This window comes from Amblyomma americanum, chromosome 3, assembly GCF_052857255.1.
Source record: "Amblyomma americanum isolate KBUSLIRL-KWMA chromosome 3, ASM5285725v1, whole genome shotgun sequence".
In the NCBI taxonomy this organism is placed as follows: domain Eukaryota; kingdom Metazoa; phylum Arthropoda; class Arachnida; order Ixodida; family Ixodidae; genus Amblyomma; species Amblyomma americanum.
Window position 1 is genome coordinate 9,931,918 of NC_135499.1, and position 21,878 is coordinate 9,953,795.

Here is a 21,878-nt window from a genome sequence, read left to right on the forward strand (position 1 = left end):
GACAACCCAAGCAGCAACAACAACAGCAGCAGCAGCAGCAGAAGAAGAACGGCGGCAACTCGCAGGTGAGCTGGCGGGACGGCCCTCCCAAATCGCTATATGCTCCGCACTCTAACACAAACGGAACACAAAACACACAAATCCAAAAACTATCAGAGGAAAACGCCAGTCTTAAGCTCGAATTGGAACAGTGCCGCGAAGAGATGGGGCAACTAAGAATACAGCTAGGAGAGATAATTAGGAAGAAACAAGAAATCAGGGCAGGTTTTGTACCAATAAGGACACCAACACCACCAACACAGATTGAGGAAGAATTACAACAGGATATAAGGCCGGACAGCCCAATAATGAAACTCATACAGGATATGCGCAACGAGATACGCAACGAAATGCAGGGGATGCGTAGTGAAATGCGCAGCGAAATGCAGCAGACACAGCAGAAGGTAGCTATGCAAGAGCAGAGCTTCAGGAACTACGTTAAGAGTAAAACCACGCAGAGAACAACCAACGATGCGAGGGATAGGCTCTTTAACGAGCGCAGGTTCAGCACTGAAACCCCCAGCACGAGTAGCGCTAACCAAACATGGCTGAGCGAAATCAACAATTAGAGCTATGGCAATGGAACTGCAGAGGCTACGCACGCAAGCAAGGCCTCTTGCAGCAGTACATATATTCCAGGGGAACCACACCAGATATTATTTTACTACAGGAAACAAACAACACGACACCAAAACTCAGAGGGTACACATGTCAAAAGGGCAGCCGCATTGCCACCTTAATTAGTAAAAAGGTGGTGGCCATAGAACACAAACAGATAGAGGACACAAACATAGATCACATAATCACAGAGATAATTCCCAAGAAGAAAGCGAAAGCCAAAAGCACCCTAATAGTTAACCTATATAGTCCGCCGAGGCAAACAAATGGCGACTTCCTCAGGCTGTTTGCGGAGGCGAAGAGACTAGCAGGGCAAAACACCCTTCTCATAGCAGGCGATTTCAACGCCAAAAGCCCAAGATGGGGCTACCCCAGAGATGACAAGAAGGTACGTGGCATCTGCATAGCGGCAGAGAGCACAGGGTGCGACCTCCTAACCGACGAGAGCCAGCCAACCAGACAAGGCAACAGCGTGAGCCCAGATACGAGCCCGGACCTCACCTTCGTAAGAGGCAACAAGCAGGTAGAATGGGAAAACCTTCTCGAGAACCTGGGTAGCGACCACTACATAGTCAGAACCTGCATGGTGGCCGAGGGGGTCAAAAGGAAGATTGGCACGGCACGAATCACGGATTGGGACGGTTTCAGGGTGCAATGCACGCAGATAGAGGGCGAAATCGAATCCGTAGAGGAGTGGAGTCAAAATCTTCGGGAAATCCAGGAGGGATACACGAAAGCTGTGGATAGAACAGAGCAAACACCGGAAGTAGATAAAAGGCTCATCGGGCTATGGGAGGCAAGACGAGGGCTTACCAAGCGCTGGAAAAGGCAGAAGCTAAACCGAAAGCTTAAAAGAAAAATCGCTGAGATAACTGAAAAAGCACAGCAATATGCAATACAACTGGTAAGGCAGGGCTGGCAGCAGTTCAGTAATTCGCTGAATGGCACGCTAGGCACGGCTAGGACGTGGCAGATTCTCCGAGCCCTCATGGACCCAACCCAAAGCAAAACCGAAGGCAGCAAGTCGCTACAGAGACTGGTACATCAATATGATGGAACCGAGGAACAGCTGCTAGAGGAAGTTAGGATAAAATGCTACGAGAAGGATCAGATAGAAAGCTACAAGGAAGAGTATAAAGGCGAAGAGAATCTAAACATGGACAGGCCTATCACCAAGGAAGAGGTAATCGAGGCGGTAAGAGCGGCCACAAAGAACACGGCAACGGGAGCAGACAAAATCAGCAACTCACTAATCAGGAATCTCAGCGACAACGCCATAGACCAGCTAGTGGTGTACTTCAATAAGCTTTGGCAATCCGGCACGGTTCCGGCAGAGTGGAAGCACGCAATGGTGGTTATGATACCAAAGCCAGGCAAAAAGCTATCAATCGAAAACCTCAGACCCATTTTCTTAACATCATGTCTAGGTAAGCTCTACGAGAGGATAGTCACCAAAAGGATTCAAACACATCTGGAAGGAGGAAGGTTTACCCGGATAGCATGTACGGTTTTAGAGCGAACCTGTCCACCCAAGACATCCTAATACAGCTTAAGGAGGAGGTTCTAGCCACGATGCCAAAAGCAGGGGAAAACGTGGTCATGGCCCTCGATATAAAGGGGGCCTTCGACAACGTCAGCCACAACGCCATCATGGAGGGAATCAATAACTTCAACTGCGGGAGAAGAGTCCATAACTATGTCAGGGCCTTCTTAAGCGATTGAACTGCGACAGTCGGGCTTGGAGACCTTAGAAGCGACCCTTTCGGCACACCATGCAAGGGCACTCCCCAGGGATCGGTCATCTCACCGATATTATTCAACGTTGCGATGATCGGGCTTGCGCGGCAACTCGAGAGGATACCAGGGATAAAACACGCGATGTATGCCGACGATGTCACGGCATGGGTCACCCAGGGCTCTCTGGGGGAGAAGGAGGACAGACTACAGGAAGCAGCCGCGTGCGTGGAGTACACCAGAGAAAGAGGCCTCAGATGCTCAACCGAGAAATCGGAGCTGCTGAGAGTCGGAAGACATCCCACTAAAGCGGAGCTGGAAGTCTACTTGGAAGGGCAGAGGATCCCAGAGAAAGACATGATAAGGGTGCTAGGTATGTGGCTGCAAAGAAGCAGGAAATGCAGCCACACCATCAGCCTAATAAGTAAAGAAGCAGAGCAGGTAGGAAGAATGATCAGCAGAGTCTCGCATAGGCGGTACGGCATGAAAGAGGAAGACACGCTCAGACTCGTGAGCAGCCTGATAGTCAGCCGAGTCACCTATTCACTGCCCTACCAGATACCAACCAAAGCCGACATGGAACAGATAGATGTAATATTAAGGAAGGCATATAAGACCGCCCTGCATCTACCTAGGAACACACCGAACGAGAAACTACTCCAGCTAGGGATTAGTAACACCTTCCAAGAGCTGAGGGAGGCCCAAATCAGGGCACAGTATACGAGACTCCGAGGCACGCCAACAGGCCGGGAACTGCTGAAAAGAATAGGGGTGGAAACACAAGAGCGCCTTGACAGGTACAGGGACGTCCCGGATGGAATTAGAGAAGCCATTCGGGTCGCACCCCTGCCCAGGAACATGGATCCGAACCTGCACGAAGGAAGACGGAAAGCAAGAGCCGAGTATATCGAGCGAGGCTTAGCCAATCTGGAAAACACGGTCTTCACGGATGCGGCGCTGTACCTGATGGATAGGAAGCGCACGGCCGCGGCTGTAGTAGTCGACCACCAGGGAGAACTGATCACCTGTGCAGCGGCAGAGGCTGCGGACGCAACAGAAGCCGAGAAGGTTGCCATAGCTCTAGCGGTCGCTTGCGGCTCCCAGGGAAACAAATCTCTAAACATACTTACAGACTCGAAAGAGGCATGTAGGAACTACACAAGGGGAATGATAGGTGGCGCAGCCATGAACATACTGAGAAAAGCGCGTGTCTCAGACACAAAACACATACACAGCCTGGTTTGGATACCCGGACATGCAGGTATTAAGGGAAATGAAAGAGCGGACGGCCATGCTCGAGCGATGAGTTTCCGAGCGGGATTACCGGACGACTTTTGCACCCGAGCCTGCGACGGGGGTATGCAGAGCACCTGGCCCTATACAGGGGCTTAAGGTATAAATATCCTCCGCCACACAAGGCACTAACAAAGGAAGAGGCTACCGGGTGGCGCAGACTGCAGACGGGTATTTTTCCAAATTTACACATACTAAACAAGATGTTTCCGGCACAATACAGAGCCACATGCCCGTGGTGCGGGGCGGTACCAACGCTGTACCACATCACATGGGAGTGTGAGCGAAACATAAAATTCCACCAACACAAACACACAAGTGTGGAGCAATGGGAGAGCCGGCTCGTCAGCAGCGAGCTCACGGTCCAAAGGACCCTGGTGCAGAACGCTTGCGAGGCAGCGCGGCTCAGCGGAGCCCTGGAATGAGGGCCCGACCTTGCGAAGACGGGATCCGGGATCGCCTGATATGAAGACGACGCGGATCCTGCTGCCGCCGAACTACGCAAATGTTCAATAAAAGTTTTTCACTCACTCACTCAGGAAGCACGGAGTGCACATCGCCCACGTGCCGACAAGCAAGCTACGTGCCGAACTTGTGAACGTAAAGGACCGCCTGCCACGCGCCAAATTTCCTGGTGTGGTTTACAAAGTTCCTTGCAATGACTGCACATCCGTCTATATCGGTGAAACCGGGAACTTCCAGCGACGAATGAAAGATCATCAAGGCGACGTAAGGAACCATCGCGCATCAAAGAACGCTATCGCCGAGCATGTGCAGACCACTGGCCACAAGATAGCCTGGGATGAGGCGGAGATTGTAGCCACAGAAAGGAATAATTTGAAAAGACTGCATCTAGAGTCATTAGTCATCCAGACGACGAAAGATACTTTGAACAGGAATCAAGGCTCTCTTCATTATATCTACGCAAAAAGATTAGGAACAATCCTGAAGACTATATAATCCCGCCTTCTTCTTTGACAGTCTTATTGTGAACAAGGGTCCCGCACGGGACCCGAAACGTCATTTTCGTTTGTTTTTGACTTGGTCAGTGACCCAAACTTCACTCTGTTATTAAGTGATCTGCTTGTTTGTTACAATTTATAGAGAGGATGTCGATATTGAATGATAAGACATTGTTGATTAGTGAACAACATTTGTTTTCATTACTTTTTGGCCAAACCTTGTAGTTCTGCAGTCGGTAGCTCTCGTCCCCATGATGCTTCAAGCGCCCATGGTGGTACAGGTGGTCTCGAGGAAGCTCCATGCAAACTCCCATAGGCGGGTCGCCACCTTCCCTCTAGTCCTGTTGCGCTAGCGTCGCCAACTCTGCTCTTTGTTGTGATGCACGTTGTCGCGCTCTTAGCCCAAGTTATACCATCAATGGGGGATAAATTTAAGAAAGAATAGGTGGAAACCTTCATTAGGCACCCGACTTTGCAGCGGCCATTTTACCGAATTATGTTTAGACCGAACCGGAGTGAGCGAGGGCGAGGCCACAATCTGGTGAGGTGTGGCCCCGTCGCTGTTCTGCTGGTTCACATTAGCGCGTCCAAAATGCATATGCTACTGCGTTTTCGACGGAGCGTATCAAGTACTCTTTCGTACTGTCGCAAATCATGCCTGAATGGGCTTTTATTTGTGATGCTTTGTGCAGTTGACTTCTAACAGCGCTTGTCACGCACGCTGCTGCATTCGTCTTTCCCGTCAGTCGTTTCTCTCGTGCTGTGTAGATGAAATGTGGCTGTGCTATAGAGTTAGATTAAAAGCACGTATGGAAGGCAAATGGCACACTAAAGCGATAAACATCTCCTGTCATCGATGAGAATAGACATCGTCCACCGCCAACCCGAAACTGAAACAGCGGCAGCTCTTCGAGTGTCAGGATTTCCGCGCCATTGTTTTTTTTTTCTACATGAAAATTTGTTTTCAAGATGACCTAGGCTCATCGTCATTCCACTACTTCTCTTAATTACGCTTGGAATGCAAGAACCAGGTCAGAAAATAGTGTTTAATGAACGTACCCGTTTGCCGCGGCCTGGTGAGATATGCATGCCTGTTCACTTTGGTCCCTCTGAAATTACAGTGTTCTCCGAACAATGCTCACATTTATCACGTTCAGCTTGCTTATTCCTTTGATATTGCTACGCTACTAACTACTCTAGTGGCGCCATACAGCGGCTAAACTGCATTTCCTGGCAGTTGGCAAGCCTTGAGCCATCTCGGGGCTAGATGCTTCGTCTTCTTCATCTCTCGTGCTGCCTGCTGCCTTGCGCGTTCCAACGTCTTGCGCGTCTAATTAAAGCAAGTAAACCAGCCCTGCTTACGTCAACCGTTTCTCAGTGACATATTTGGTGGAGGTGCCGGGGAACGGCCCATGTACGCTGACCTCGAGGACACCTTTGACGTCAGCTCTCAACGCATGGCTACAACACCAGTCGACAAGGCGAGCCGCCACCTGCGAGGCCTACAACCCGAGTTCGACCAACTGACAGCGCCGGTAAGAGCCATGACATCCACCGCGGCTAGCCAGACAAGTCAGCACTCCGGGAATGCCATGCAAAAGAACCGAAGTTTGGGCCAGTTGGTAATCATCCATCTTGAGAAAACGAAGCAGCACGAAAAAACGGGGACGAAAAAGACACACATACGACAGGACGAATGCTGCACTCTATTGCAAGTGAGCGGAATGCTGTACGCTACCTTAGTAGTGCAACGGGTGAAAACAAGTTGGTGGTTTATAGTGCAAATCGGCCTTTTCTTACTAACCATCATTGGGCAAACTTTTGATAGCTTGCTTGGGGCGGAGAAGAGCACGTTAACACCGTATCTGTTTCCAACTTTCTTAAGATTATGAGAAACTCTGTGAAGATATGGAATTACTTGAGTTGGCAGCTTCTGGTCTTGCCCCGCCATTTGTCCTTCATGCACCTCGTTCGCCGCCACCGTTCCACGGGGACAGGTTCGAGGACGTCGAAGACTGGTTGGCCAGCTTTGACCGAGTGGCGGGTTTCAATGAGTGGGACGGCGAGCGCAAGCTGCGCAACGTCTACTTTGCGCTGCAGGACTCGGCCAAAACGTGTTTTGAGAACCACGAAGCTTCCTTTACCACCTGGGAGGCTTTTCGTCGAGAGCTGCTAGAGACATTTACCAGCAGCGAAAGAAAAGAGAAAGCTGAAATCGCCCTGCGCTCGAGATCACAGCGTGCACCTCATGTGGTGGTCTGTAGCTCCGCGCCTGCTGAAGAGCCAGTCACTAGCTCCTCGCCTCGCCTCGACCTCGCCTCGACCGGTCTCCAGTGCCGGTCTCCAGTGACTACAATCGCTACTCTGCTGGGATCGATCGGCTAAGTTTCCGGTGGATGGTTGTGGCATTTTCTCTCTGCGTCTTAGCGCGGTAAGGCAGTAAGCCCGGGCTATGTCCACCCAGTCTCCCGGCCAGGGGAGTTCCCTCTGGTCGGCTTCTCTGTCCACTGATCTCCTACCGTTGGAAGCTTTTTTGCGCAGTGGTGTCGGCAGTATCCCTGTCGCGCTGGTGCCTAAGAATGGTGGTGCAATCAAGATGAACGACCGTGGTGCTGTTCGGGCTGCTCTCCAGTCGGCGACTTCTCATTATGAGTCAATCTCAGAGGTTCGCCAGTTTGAACGCGGCGGGATTCTGTGTAGATCGCCAGACCTCGCCTGTGTAAGAGATTTACTAAAATCCTCATCCTTTGCCTCCCTTCGGGTAAGTTCCTTCATCCCTTCACATCTGGCGTGCACGAAAGGTATTGTACGAGGCGTAGACTCTTCCCTGTCTCCGGCAGAGACTCTTGAGCTTCTGTCGGCTGCAGGTGTTGTTGCTGTGCACCGCTGTAGCCGGGATGTAAACAACTTGCGGATGCCCACTGAATCAGTTACTGCTACCTTTGCCGGCACTTCCTGCCCCTCTGAAATCAAGGCATGGCCTCTAATTTTTCGGGTAGACCCGTTATCATCTCGGCCTCTGCAGTGTAACAACTGCTGGCGCTATGGACATAGCGCCGGCGGTTGCAAATCCAACTTGAGGTGTTGCAACTGTGGGGATGGTCATTCAACGAGCACCTGCCCTGAGAAGAATGAGAAGTGTTGCCTTTGCGGTGGTGCTCACTCTGCAAACTACTCAAATTGTCCCTCTCGAGCTCAGGAAATCCAAATTCTGGAGATAATTGACAGGAAACGCTGTTCGCGCCGTGACGCTATTTCAGAGGTCAAAGAACGTGCCCACGGTTATGCCGGTGTGACCGCTCGGCAAGGTGTCATGTTAGACTCAACGCTGTCCCAGGCAATTGCGGCTGCTGTGGAGGCTTCGATGTCTAAAAAGGTAGAAAAGATTGTCGCAAGTGTGTCGGAGTGCCTTACAAACGCTCTAGCGACTCAGCTTACACATGCCGTGCAGGCCAGTTTGGCACCTCTTTCGACATCACAACCCCAGGAACAAACTTCTGTCCCTTCCGCTGTACCTACCTCGGGTACTTCGAGGGATGTTGGTATAACGTATGATTCCGAGATGGTGGAGCCTGATGCGCGGCTTCTTAAGCGCAGTGGGTCCCCCATGTCTCATTCGTTGTCTTCTCTGGGCACCCAGCCCAAATCAAAGAAGAAGCACCTTGGCACTAAACCCAAGGATACCATTTTGGAGCAGGCAGTTGCTGCTGCTAGATTTTCGCAAACATAGCGTCGTTGCGAGTTCTGCAGTGGAACTGTCGCTCTAGTCTTTCCGCTTCCACAGATTTACACTGCATTTCTACCCAGCTTAATCCGGATGTCATAATTCTGCAAGAAACGTGGCTTTCAACCGACAAACATTTTGCCACAGGGCTGTGGTATCTTTTCAACAAATGTCTCCTGACTGTGAGATTTTGGCACTAGACTTTGTACTTCCTGGGTGCTCTCCATTTTCAATAGCAAATTGTTATTTCCCCAATGGAGTCCAGGATGTTAGACCTCTGGACTTTTTACTCGCTAGCTGTAAAAACCCAGTTCTCGTGGCTGGGGACTTCAATTCTCACCATGTGTCGTGGGGTTTTAGGACTAATACATGCGGCAAGCGCCTTTGGGACTGGGTTTCTGATCACAACCTGCTGTGCTTAAATACAGGATCGGCCACTTATCTTCGCTCACACACTCAATCTGTTTTAGATCTCACGTTCATTAGTCCTGGAATTTGCGTAACGAATTGGTCGACTGTTGATAGCGGCACCTCAAGTGACCATACACCTATTCATTTTGATATCATATGCCGTGTTACTCCGGCGTCTTCTCAGTTGCGGTCACATGTAAATTATGACAGATTTCAGACGGCGTTGCGCTCTGCCCTTGCTTCAGTGTCTAACATCGCCGAGGTCCACCAGTCAGCAAGCATATGTCTGGCAATAGAGGAAAGCCGTAAAAAGTCGGAGTTCCTGGTGAGCCCAACAAAAGGGAATTCTTCTAACTGGTGGAATGCGGACTGTACAAGAGATTACAGACGGAGGAAGGCAGCATGGAAAAAGCTTCTTCATATCCAATGTCCGAATAACTGGAGTGATTATAAATTTATTGCAGCCACCTTTAAACGCACAGTTTCTCGCGCGAGGGAAAAATATGACTCGGAACACTTCGATTACCTTTCAAAGGCGGGCAACCGACGTGCACCATTCGGTTTTCTACGGTCTAGGAAACAGCTCATGTCCTCTCACAATTTTCAGTCATTAGTTATGTCACCTGTAGAAGCTATCCAGGCGGTTGAATTAATAGCCACAGGCCTGCAAAAGCGGTTCTCGTCTTTACTACCTTTGCGACCATTGTTGTTTGCACCAGTCGTGCCAAATGATAATGCCTCACAAGTAAATCTATCAGAGCTTTCACAAGTTGTCCAGAGATTGACAGCTGCTGCTCCTGGTCCTGATGGTGTTACTACAAAGATGCTCAAGATTCTATTTGAAGAGTCTCCCAACTCCTTATTGCACCTAATAAACTACTCTCTCAAACACGCTTGGATACCTTCTGAGTAGAAGCTGTCCAAGGTGATCCCTTTACTTAAAAATCAGGGTGGAGGCTATGAATTGGATAATATTAGGCCAATTTCTTTAACATCAAACGTGGTAAAGTTGATAGAAAAGGTGTTACTAATTCAGGTGTCAGCCATTGTGGACCGCAAAACTATACTCAGCCCGTGCCAACTCGGTTTTCGGCCACGGTGTTCGATATGGAATGTACATGCTGATCTTGAGAGCAGAATTCTCCTTGCTCGTCGTCAACGCCTGGTCGCGGCTTTGGTTACGTTAGACGTCGCCAAAGCTTACGACAGTGTAGAACACTCCATCCTGATACACAGGCTACAGTCTCTTCAATTCCCAGATTATATAGTTGCATGGATATCTGCATTTTTTTATAACAGGGAATTCTTTTGCGTCCATAATGGTGTTCATTTAGAGAGGTACAGACAAACGCGAGGTGTACCGCAAGGAGCTGTTCTTTCTCCTGTGCTCTTTAATATTCTGTTGAGCCCAATTCCTCTCCACCACCATGTACGCACTTACGTCTATGCGGACGACATTGCGTTTTTTGCTGCTGCGCCGGATATACATTCTCTGTATTGTCTGTTGCAGTCATATTTGAATACATTTGAGCACTGGTTGAGTGCATTACACCTGAAGTTAAATGTTGGCAAGTGCGCCACTCTTGTTTTCTTTCTATTCACTACTGTAGTGGTCTCTCTCACTTGCCAGTTAAAAATAATACCGCAGGTTCAATCCCTAAAATACCTAGGGGTCATTTATGACAACAAACTCACCTGGCGACCTCACATTGACCATGTCGCGGCGAAAGAGACTCGTGCCGTGGGCATGTTACGGAGATTATGTCATCATCGGTACGGCATGCGCAGAGATGCGCTATTAATGATCTACATAATGTATGTCAGGCCAATTTTAGAATGTGGATCAGTGTTGTTTTCAGGCTCGGCTACATATAAACTTCGCCCTCTCGTCCTTTTAGAGAGGGAAGCACTTCGCATGTTCCTCGGCCTTCCAAAATTTGTGGCTATCAATGTGCTGTACCTTGAAGCCCGCATTCCGTCTCTCTTATCACGACTTCAATTTTTAACTGCGCAAACTTACCTCAGGATCTATGAATCCCATTTCCACCGTTCCCAAAGCATTTTCTGTTCTCAGCCGACCTCCTTTTTTGGTGCTCCCTGGTCTCGTTTCAATTCTCCTCAGGTAGTGTTTGTGCAAAGATTACTTATGCCTTTAGATGTAAACATTTATGATATCCTTCCTGCGCTTCGCAATGGGCCCGCTATCCACATTGTTTTCGACGACATATTCCCAAAAAATGCAAAACTTTTGCCACCGAGTATTCTAAATGGTCTTCTAGAAGATCATCTGAGGACCCTACCTACAGATATAGCAATAGCCACTCATGCATCGCAATGCAATAAAAAACCGGTGTGGGAATATTTTGCTCGCATTTAGACTGGCCCTTTTCACTGCGCCTTCCAGATTTCACCCCTATTTTTCAAGCAGAGTTTCTAGCAGTTGTACTTGCTCTACGCAAGCTAGACCCCTCTATTACAGCAGTTGCAGTAATTACTGATTCTTTATCTTTGTGTTCGTCCCTCGCTGCACATGTTGACGGTCCCATTTTAACAACTTTCTTATCCCTACTTCCTCCGCATTTGAGCCTTGTTCATTTAGTATGGGTTCCCGGTAACAGCAGTGTGACAGTAAATGAGATTGCTGATAATCTCGCAGAGGCTTCCCTCAGCGGCCCCGTGTTGCCAATCATCCCGGCTACAGCCTATATTACAGCATCTAGATTTCGGCGACGTGCGTTTTTAAGCACGCAAGACACATCACTTTTAACATCGGCGGATTATGAGCACCTTAAATATTATTGGAACAGGAAAATTTGTTGCTCTCGGCAGCTTGAAGTTTCACTGACGAGGCTGCGCTGCCGCATCCCCCCTGTAAATTTCTATTTACACAAGTCGGGTTTGGCGCTCTCTCCCCTTTGTGCATTTTGCCGTGAGCCTGAATCTATTGAACATTTTTGGCTGTATTGTCGCCGATTCAACTCTCTGAGAAAAAGGTTGCTGGAGGAGCCCTTGCAGCATCTTGGCCTTAGTTTGAGCAGCCCGCTCTTGCTATCATTTGGCGCCACCACATTTGGGTTCAGCCAGAGATCTGTTTGTAGCGCTGTTCTAAATTTCCTGATAGAATCTCACCGACTGCCTTGCTAAGTGTTCCAAACTTTTCTTTTCTATCAATTATTACATTTTGACTAAATCATTAATATTTAATCCCTCTCTATTACTATTCTTAAAATTTTAAAATCAAAACACTGATCCCTTTTCTGTTCATGACGAAAAATTCACCGGTGTTGCGCTCCCACGTGCTTTTCCCTTTTGTTAACTGCGTTCAGGTGAACAGCCACCCGATTCTTGGCCGATCCCCCAGTGTGGGTATGTGCCATCTTTTGATAGGCTAACAACAGCAACAACAACGAGGGCGTCGCGATGTTCATCGAGGACATGACCCGACTGTTCAATCGGGCCGACCCTGCTATGCCCGAAGCCCAGAAGGTACGCCACTTAATGCGTGGCGTAAAAGAGCAGCTGTTTGCCGGACTGGTCCGTGACCCGCCACGAACAGTGTCCGACTTCACCAAGGAGGCAATGGGTATCGAGCGCTCTTTACAGGAACGGGGCGGCCACTACGGACGTCAGGCTACTGTAGCAGCCGCTTCCCGGTCCCAGAACACGCCAACGTCGCTGTCCGCCGAGGACCTTCGGGAGCTCGTAAGAAGCCTTGTGCGCGAGGAACTGGCGAAACTTCGCTTTGAAGCTCCACATGTCAGCGTCGCTGCCGTTACGGACGTGGTCCGCGAAGAAATTCGACGAGTTGTGCAGCCACCCCCAGCTCCACACCCGGCGCCCTCCGTTATGACGTACAGCGAGGCGCTACGAAGTCCCGGGCCAGCGATGCGAGCCTTTTCCCCCATCGCTCCTGTGCAATACCTGCAGGAGCCAATCGCAACAGCACCCTCCGTGCCGCAGGAGTTCAGGCCCCCCGTGAGCAAAGCGCACTTGGCGTACGCCAAACAATCGGCCGCTCTGTTACCACTGCGGAGAGCCCGGCCACATCCTCCGCCACTGCCCCTACCGCAGGATGGGTTTAAAGGGGTTTTCACCTGACGCACCTCGACCACGCTACGGTGAAAGACCACGGGATATCGAACAGTACTTGGCTGATAACGTGCAATCTTCGACCTCGCAGCGACGCCAGTCCCGATCGCCATCCCCAAGGCGACTCTCTTCGCCCGGCCGCCCGTCATCCTCTGGCCAGTTCAGAGGTACGTCCCCACGTCGGGAAAACTGAAGACGGCGTCCTCCGGGGGTAGGGCTGCCGCTACTGGACCGAGTCAAGAGCCTCCGCCCGACGATTCGCCGCGACGATCCGACCGACGACGACCTGACCCGACGACCTCGACGACGCTCTGCGACCGACTGGCCTCCACCGAAATTCCGGTATCCGCCGGCAACCACGACGTTACCGCACTCGTGGATACCGGCGCCGATTTTTCGGTAATGAGCAGACGGTTAGCCACGGTCTTGAGGAAGGTTCTGACCCCTTGGTCTGGGCCGCAGATCCGGACAGCTGGTGGCCACGTGGTAACTCCGATCGGTGTCTGCACTTCGCGAATCCGGATCCGCGGTGTTACTTTCCCTGGTTGCTTTGCTGTGTTACCCGGGTGCTCCAAAGACCTCATACTCGGTTTGGATTTCCTTCAGGAGTACGGTGCCGTTATCAACCTCCAGGAGCTAATCGTGTCGTTTTCCACCCAAGGTCCTGTCGACGACTATACCGAGCCACGCAGGGCTAAGTTATGCGTCTGTGACGACCACGTTTTGATCCCATCAAGATCAAGCATGTTTGTTACTGTAGAGTGCGATAACCGCACCAAAATTCGTGGCATTGCTGAAACCAACATGTCGCTGCTCCTTGGTCGGCAAGTCTGTGTTGCTCGAGGAATTGTTGAACTGAACAAGGACCGAACCGAACTCTTGGTGACCAATTTTGGTTGTGAATCTCAGTGTTTGTCTGGCAGAACAGCTATTGCGCATTTCGAGGAACTCAGCGAATTCGCGGGACAGCACGCTTTGTCCGGAGCCCCGGCATCAGTGGAGGAACCGACCACTCCCATAAACACTGACGTGAACCCAAACCTCCCAACTAACCAGAAACGCTGCTTGGAAAGCGTTATCCAGTTTTTCCGCGATTGCTTTGCCTCGACCTCCAAGGTTAGGCAGACACCGCTCACAATTAAAGCACCGAATTATAGTTGACGCCAACCAAGGGCCGTTATGTCAGCCGCCCTACCGCATCTCTTCGAAGAAGCGCGATGCCATTGGCCGCCAAGTTCAAGAAATGCTCAAGGACGACGTGATACAGCCGTCGACGAGCCCGTGGGCGTCGCGTCGCCTGTTGTTCTAGTGGCAAAGAAAGATGGAACCCTACGGTTCTGCGTTGATTACAGACGTTTAAACAAAGTCACTAAAAAGGATGTTTATCCTCTCCCGCGTATTGATGACTCCCTGGACCGGCTGCACCACCCCAAGTATTTCTCATCGCTAGATTTACGAAGCGGCTATTGGCAAATCGAGGTGGACGAACGCGACCGGGAAAAGACCGCCTTTATTACACCGGACGGTCTGTACGAATTCCGGGTGCTCCCTTTCGGCCTGTGCTCGGCTCCAGCAACCTTCCAGAGGATGATGGACACCGTTCTTGCCGATCTCAAATGGCAGTCCTGTCTCGTGTACTTGGATGACGTTGTCATCTTTTCTGACACGTTCGAAGAGCACCTGAGACGCCTGCGCGCTGTGTTCGAAGCAATTCGGTCGGCCGGTCTTTCCCTGAAGCCCGAAAAGTGTCACTTCGCTTTCGAAGAGTTGAAGTTTCTGGGCCACATCGTGAGCGCTAAAGGGGTTAGCCCAGACCCCGATAAGACTGCTGCCGTGGCTGCTTTTCCTGTGCCCACCGATAAGCGCAGTGTACGCCGCTTTCTGGGTCTCTGCGCCTATTATCGGCGTTTTGTGCAGAACTTCTGCCAGATCGCTGAGCCCCTCACGCGACTCACGAAAGATTCCGAACCATTCTTCTGGGGCCTGGAGCAACAGCAAGCCTATGAAGACCTCCGCACTCGTCTCCAAAGTACGCCCATCCTTGGACACTTCGACGAGTCGGCCGACACTGAACTACACACAGACGCCAGCAACATCGGCCTCGGTGCGGTCCTTGTGCAGAGGCAGGATGGTCTCGAACGCGTAATCGCATACGCGAGCCGCACCTTGTCACGATCTGAGGCGAACTATTCAACCACCGAAAAAGAATGCCTGGACATTGTGTGGGCAGTAACAAAATTTCGCCCGTACCTATATGGCAGCCCTTTCAGGGTCGTCAGCGACCACCACTCGCTGTGTTGGCTGGCGAACCTCAAAGATCCCTCGGGACGGCTTGCACGCTGGAGCCTTCGTTTTCAGGAATTCGATGTCACCATCGTCTATAAGTCTGGTAGGAAGCACAGTGATGCCGACTGTTTGTCTCGTGCTCCTATCGAGAACAACCGAGCTGACCCCGACGACGATTCTGTTTTTCTTGGTGCCATCTCCACGTCCATCCTCATTCAACACCAAAGGGACGACAGCGAACTACGGCCCCTCATTGAGTATCTAGAAGGAAGCGCTCAGTCTCCCCCGCGAATCTTTTCGCGCGGGCTGTCGTCGTTCTGTTTACGTGACGACGTCCTGTATAAGAAAACTACAGTCCAACAGAAGCTGTCTATCTACTCGTCGTGCCTACGGCCCTTCGCGACGAAGTCCTGCAGGAGAGCCATGATGACCCATCTTCTGGTCACCTGGGTTTTTGTCGAACTTTGGCGCGAATACGGCAAAAATACTACTGGCCAAGGGTTGCTGCAGTTGTGAAACGTTACGTAAGAACTTGCCGCGAGTGCCAGCGTCGCAAGACGCCGCCGACTGAGCCAGCCGGCCTACTCCAGCCTATTGATCCGCCTCAGGTTCCCTTCCACCAAGTTGGCATGGGCATACTCGGCCCATTTCCGGAGTCCTCTCTGGGTAACCGCTACATTGTGGTCGCCACCGACTACCTCAGCCGATACTGTGAGACTAAAGCTCTTCCCCATGGTACTGCTGACGAAATTGCGAACTTTTTCATTCAAAACATTGTGCTTCGTCACGGTGCACCCACTATCGTTTTAACTGACAGGGGAACAGCGTTCACCTCGGCCCTTACGCAGGAGATTATGCGCCTAAGCGGCACCAGTCACCGCAAAACAACCGCTTACCACCCTCAAACGAACGGCCTCACCGAATGGCTCAACAAGACGATCGCCGACATGATTTCTATGTATGTCGACGCGGACCTCCGGAACTGGGACGCCATACTCCCTTGCGTCACCTTTGCCTATAATACTGCGGTCCAGGAAACGACACGCTTCACTCCATTTCGTTTAGTACATGGTCGCGAAGCCACAACCATGCTTCGTTGTGTCCCGTTGTTTTATTGCGCTGTTCAAATATGAACCATGCTGGATGCAGCGCTGCTTCCGGCTAGCGCTACCCCCTCTGTTATGGGTGCTGCCCAACTCGCTCGACATCGCATCCGGCACCAGCAAGTTCACGACGCTCAGCGATACAACCTCCGCCACCGAAATGTGCGTTACCTGCCCGGCGAACAAGTCTGGGTGCGGAGCCCAATCCGCATGAGGGGACGCTCTGAGAAGCTTCTACGCAGATACTTTGGCCCCTACGAGGTGCTCCGCCAGCTCAGTCAAGTTACCTACGAAGTCCTCCCCCAAGGAACAGTTCGCTCTTCTAGACGGCCAACCTCCGAAGTTGTCCACGTCTCTCGGATGAAGCCGTACCACGCCGGCTAGCCCCTCGCGCGTGTCTACACCACACACCAGACACGTGCGACTACCCTTGTGGTCCTGCCTGCATTGCTACCACACCGAGTCCAACGTTGACCGAGTCGGTGTCTTCAAGAGAGGGGGAGCAATGCTACGCTACTAACTACTCTAGTAGCGCCATACAGCGGCTAAACTGCATTTCCTGGCAGTTGGCAAGCCTTGAGCCATCTCAGGGCTAGATGCTTCGTCTTCATCTCTCGTGCTGCCTACTGCCTTGCGCGTTCCAACGTCTTGCGCGTCTAATTAAAGCAAGTAAACCAGCCCTGCTTACGTCAACCGTTTCTCAGTGACAATATTACAGTAGACGTTACACGAAAACAACGCGAAAAGCTGAGGACGGAAGGGTGAAAGACTCGACTTTTTGCGTTGAAATACAGTATTGTGCGTTTTTATCGCTGACACTTTCAAAAATTTCCCCGCCTCAACCGCTGGCTCGTTTGCGGTGAAACTGCACACAGAGCTTGCGTATTATGGTAACTTTTGTATCGTAGCAAGTTTGACAATGGTACTTACTCAGTTCAGGCGCACATGATGCGAAAACGTAAGCGTCTACGAGAGATCGGCGAGCCAAAACCCGCAGACGACGCTTTTTCGCTGAGAACCGGCAGTGACGCCATCTGTTTTCGGCAGCGGAAAGCGTGGCGAGGCGTGGCGCTGTGGCGAGCGTTGCAAGAAGCGCGGGCCGTTTGAATATGCCGTTCCTGTCGTTTCGTCTGCTTCTACTGAAGCGCTTACAACATTTTCGACTAATTAAGCGGAAAAATATCAGAACAAATGATTTAACGAGGCTTTGCCTTTTAAAGAATATTGTTTGCAATGCTCACCTCGGCGGCCTTGACGTGACGGTTTCCACTGCCCAAAACAGATGGTGCCACTGCCGCCCTTCAGCGAAAAAGCGTCGTCTGCGGGTTTTGGTTGCCGATCTCTACGTAGACGATTATGTTTTCGCATCATGCACGGCTCAACTAAGCAAGTACCGTTGTCAAACTTGCTACGATACAAAAGTTACCATAATACGCAAGCTCTGTGTGCAGTTTCACCGCAAACGAGCCAGCGGTTGAGGCGGGGAAATTTTTGAAAGTGTCAGCGATAAAAACGCACAATACTGTACATAGCAGACGCCGAACTTCTGGGACATGCCATCCGACTTCCGGTGGCTTCACTTGCGCCCACTTCAGAAAGCGGGAATGCGGCATCCAGCCACCTAGTGGAGATCAGTGTGACGCACCGTTGTAGTAAATAAGTTGAAGTTGCGTGCTCTGTCCTGTAGGTTTCATCCTCGTCCCTTGTATTTTTGCGCGGTTTCAAGATATATTCTCACGGCGTTTGAAGTGCTCTTTCATGGCTTTTAGAACCTCGCATATACGGTGGCGTCAGCTTTTCCTGTAGGTAATATTTAGAAAATCTACGGTTGATCCATCCACCCATTCATCCATCCAGCTAACCTTGCCTCAAAACGCGCGTGAGTACATAACTGTTTGGCTGAGGGCGGAATTTGAAACTTCTACTGCTCGGCAGTTTGTGTCAGACTTGAACGGCTCTGCAGGAACTCTGGGACATTCCATGGTGAGCTAGAGCCGGAATGCGGCTCATTTCGGCTGCGTGGGTTCGTGCGGGTCTCCACTCTTATGTTGCTTCCGAACGTATGCGCTACTAGGCAGCACGGCTGCTAAGTTCGAGAACGTTGCTTAGTTGACCTCGTGCTTTTCTGTTTGGCCGTAACGACGCGGCTTGCGGTAGTGTGGTTGGCTGTTGCAGCCTCCCGCAACCGCTCGTGATTTGCGAACGTCGGTGCGAGGCGTGCCTGAGTAACGGCTGAACGGAAGTGCGCGATACCACCTGTTTTCTACTGTGTGCAACAAAGAAGTGTTTCCCAGTGTCATCGCATGCTATTTACGAAAACGGCCTGTGGTGGTGCCCATTATTCTCTCTTTGTCGTTGAAGTGTAATGTAGGCCAACTTCCGCTTATGCTGTCGTTCTCTGGCATTTGCATTGCACATCTGCGCTCTGGATTCTGGAAGTAGACAAGAACCTCTTGGAACACCTGCAGTCAAAACTTTGAGAGGCATTAGGATTGCAAAAATTAAAATGTCGTCGTTCCATGCATCATGATATATGCAGCCTAATTTCCAGGTTGTGCTTTACACGGTGCCCCTTTTAATCTCAAACTTTGGATGTGAGCATGGTAAATTTCTTTGACAGGATAGGCTTCCGTAAACTTCTTATGGTGTGTATACCATGGGGAGCTATGGATGTCAAGTACTGAGTTCAGGACAGGTGTTGGAACTGGCTTGTCTGTCTGAGGAAGCCACAAAAAGAGGTGGCATTGCTCACAAACATGTTGATCCAGGTTTAGGTGTTGCATGGAACATACAGTGTGCAAATACAGACTGTTGGAGAACAATGCTATTCTCCCGCACTCAGGCCTTGGTCTGTGTTTGCGTGCTGTCGTGAATATGTGGGGCGATAATATTGGTGCCGCCCGGCCTGTATGAATATATGGGGTCGTGTGCAGAGGTGGGTGGCCCTAGAAAAATAAAAATAAGTGCATTGATTTAGGAACTTGTTTTTAAGCGGGAGGGGGGGGGGGGGGGAAGACTTCGAGTTTATTATGTTATTTATTTATTTAATGCTCATTTACATAATAAATTTTATATTATTATTCTTATTTTATTTTTCAATGTTCAAAGGTTGATGCAAACTGTCACATTGTGGTGACGGCACTCCAGCAGTCAGGAAAAGGCTTCCAAAAGAAACTGTTTAAGGAGAACTGAATGACTCGGGGGCGGCAGTAGTCACAAGCGCGCTGGGCGGCCATCGAACTGAATGCATGCAGTTCTTGGCTGCGCTCAATTTAAAGCTGGCAAGGAACTTTCGAGATAAAGAACCAACAGCAACTACAACAATCTGGAAATAATGTGGAAGCATTTGCCAAGATCAATGGAGATAAGGCTGGTTGCATCTAGCATTAGAAAACAAAATAATGCCATGTGCTGGCTGTTTTGAATGTGAACGATTAAACGGTGCAGAGATTCACAGCAATATAAAATGAACTGAAATGGGCAGCTTTATAGATGTGCACTTAAGGAGTGATCAATTGGTTAAAAAGTTTGTGCATGGTTTGTTTAAATTCTGGTAATCATGATCATGTACACGGTTCAGACAGTTGACTTCTGTTGGGACATGACTGGTTTAGGTCACTCATATACAGGAATACAGGAATTTTATTGCAAGATATGTATATACAGTACATAGCGTGTGCCCGCAGAAGCGCAAGCGCTTGTGGGCGGGCCACGGCAGTCACAACAGCATGCGGTCAATACAAAACGCTGAAATTGCACAATTTACAATGCAAAAAGAAGGAAAAAAAAATAGCAATAACACAAAGCAGAAATATTACATATAGTTCAGTCAACAAATTTAGCGATTGATAATTATGTAACGCAAAGAAAATCTGGAGTTAATAAATAGAACACAAACAAGATAGAAATGCTTTACAACTGGCTACGAAGCCAAGTAGCTCAGCTCCACTGCGCTTTGCATTAAATGAGTCCTAGAACTGAAGAGTTTCAGTTGTAAGAAATCTGATCCAAGTGCAAGAATTGGAGACTGGGTGGGGGGGCGCTGCCCCCTCTGGAAAAATGTTGAGGGGGCAGCTGCCCCCCCTTGCCCTTCCGTTCCGGGGTCCCTGAATAAGTGGTATACAGCCATACTGTGTATACTGCCATTGGTTTTTGCCCACAGTGGTGCCGTCAAATTTTTATTCAAAACATGTATGTGCCTTACTGATAAGAGGGACCACTAAGCACGGTAGAAGCCATTATGAGTGCTTATATTACTCATGTGCAAGGTCGAAAGAAAGATGATGTTATGCACCATGAAGGAGCTTTTGAAATAATGTTTTAAAGAGTTGCTTGAGCATTGCGTCCCTGATTTGGTGAAAATTATCTGTCCAAAGCCTCCACCGAGATTCACCCTTCAGTAGCGGAACAAGAAAGCAATGGCATAATCATACTTGGATCATTGTGAAAGCAGTACTCCTAACACGGATCTGTTGCATCGCATGGTATGATCGGCCGTCAATTTTCTTTGCTGCATGACATGCCCAAAAGACAAGGCTTCTAGTTTTGTCAAGCAGGGGAAAATGCTGTGCACAGCAGGGACTAAAAACTGGTGAAAATTAGACTCCAAGTCACTCAGCTTGGTGTCCATTTTTGCGATGCCAGAATGCTTTGTCTTGGAGCATATGAAGCGGGCACAAGAGCGTCAATGCTGATGTTGTTTTTGTGCAGGGTGGTGAGTGTCACAGCAGCAGTGAGAGTGAGGAGCACTACAGCTCGGCTGAAGATGATGCGGTGAGGCTTTTCTCTCTGCCTGGTTTCTTGCATTTAATTCTCCCGAAGTGGGTCCTTTTAATTCTTCTGAGCCCAGCGTGGCAGTGGCAGGGACAGCGCCGCATATTGCAAATCCTCCTTTGGCTGGGTCATAAATACGGGCTCCTTGGAGGAGGTTCTAACTATCGGCACATTCATTGTGCATGGACAGGTGAGCTGGACAAAATGTTGGGCAGCTTGTATACAGGAGATAGAGGCTGAATGGCTCTCCAGGGTTCCTGCTTCTTCGCCAACTGCAGTCTTAATTTGTTAAATTTTTTATCATGTGTATGTGCAAATGCAGCAGGAGGGCCAGAAGCATGTCGACATATTTGGCACCACTGCACCTGAGCTTGCGCAACAGGGCAGTCTGCATGTAGTGCTTAATTGAAGCCCAGCTGGTTATGCCCACGGTAGCATCAAGTTGGAGGTTCTCAGTTGCCACGAATAGCAGTTAGTTGTTGCAAAACTGGTTAATGGGTAGCATATTGGACCTGCATATGGATTTCTTGCTGCACCAAGCTGTGTCTTGTACAGCAAGAGAGGGGATAGCGGCCTACTCGGTGGTAGCCATGAGGTGGCTGCATTTTGCTGCTGCCGGCACATCATACACACTCATCGTGTTTTCTGCAGTTGGGTTCAGACATATTTATGACTAAGATTTGAAAAACTTGGATCAGTGCTGGTCCATTGCCTGTTTGTGACAAGCTGTGGGACTAAGAGCAAAGAAAGAGCTTAGAATATGACTCAGGTTGGGTGAGTGCTGCTGTCCTTGGTCTCGAGAGGATGATGCACTTTCCTGCAGACTGGAAGACGTGGCATTGCATT

General features: G+C 50.0%; 1 protein-coding gene across 16 annotated transcripts in view; it reads left to right on the forward strand.

Annotated features, from left to right (window-relative positions):
* The first annotated feature begins 17,899 nt into the window (after positions 1-17,899).
* The window catches only part of LOC144124450 (uncharacterized), a 425,125-nt gene continuing 421,146 nt past the window's right edge, over positions 17,900-21,878 (forward strand). For 7 of the 16 annotated variants that reach the window (XR_013313175.1, XR_013313176.1, XM_077657117.1 and 4 more), the window contains exons 1-2: positions 18,230-18,282; positions 20,970-21,032. Coding sequence is in view for 14 of the 16 variants with exons in the window: in XM_077657117.1 (XP_077513243.1) it covers positions 18,259-18,282; positions 20,970-21,032 (87 nt within the window). In the remaining 2 variants the exon portion in view is untranslated. Of the gene's footprint in view, positions 18,283-20,969; positions 21,033-21,878 lie in introns of all 16 variants that reach the window. The other 9 variants (XM_077657123.1, XM_077657125.1, XM_077657126.1 and 6 more) reach the window with 4 other exon arrangements.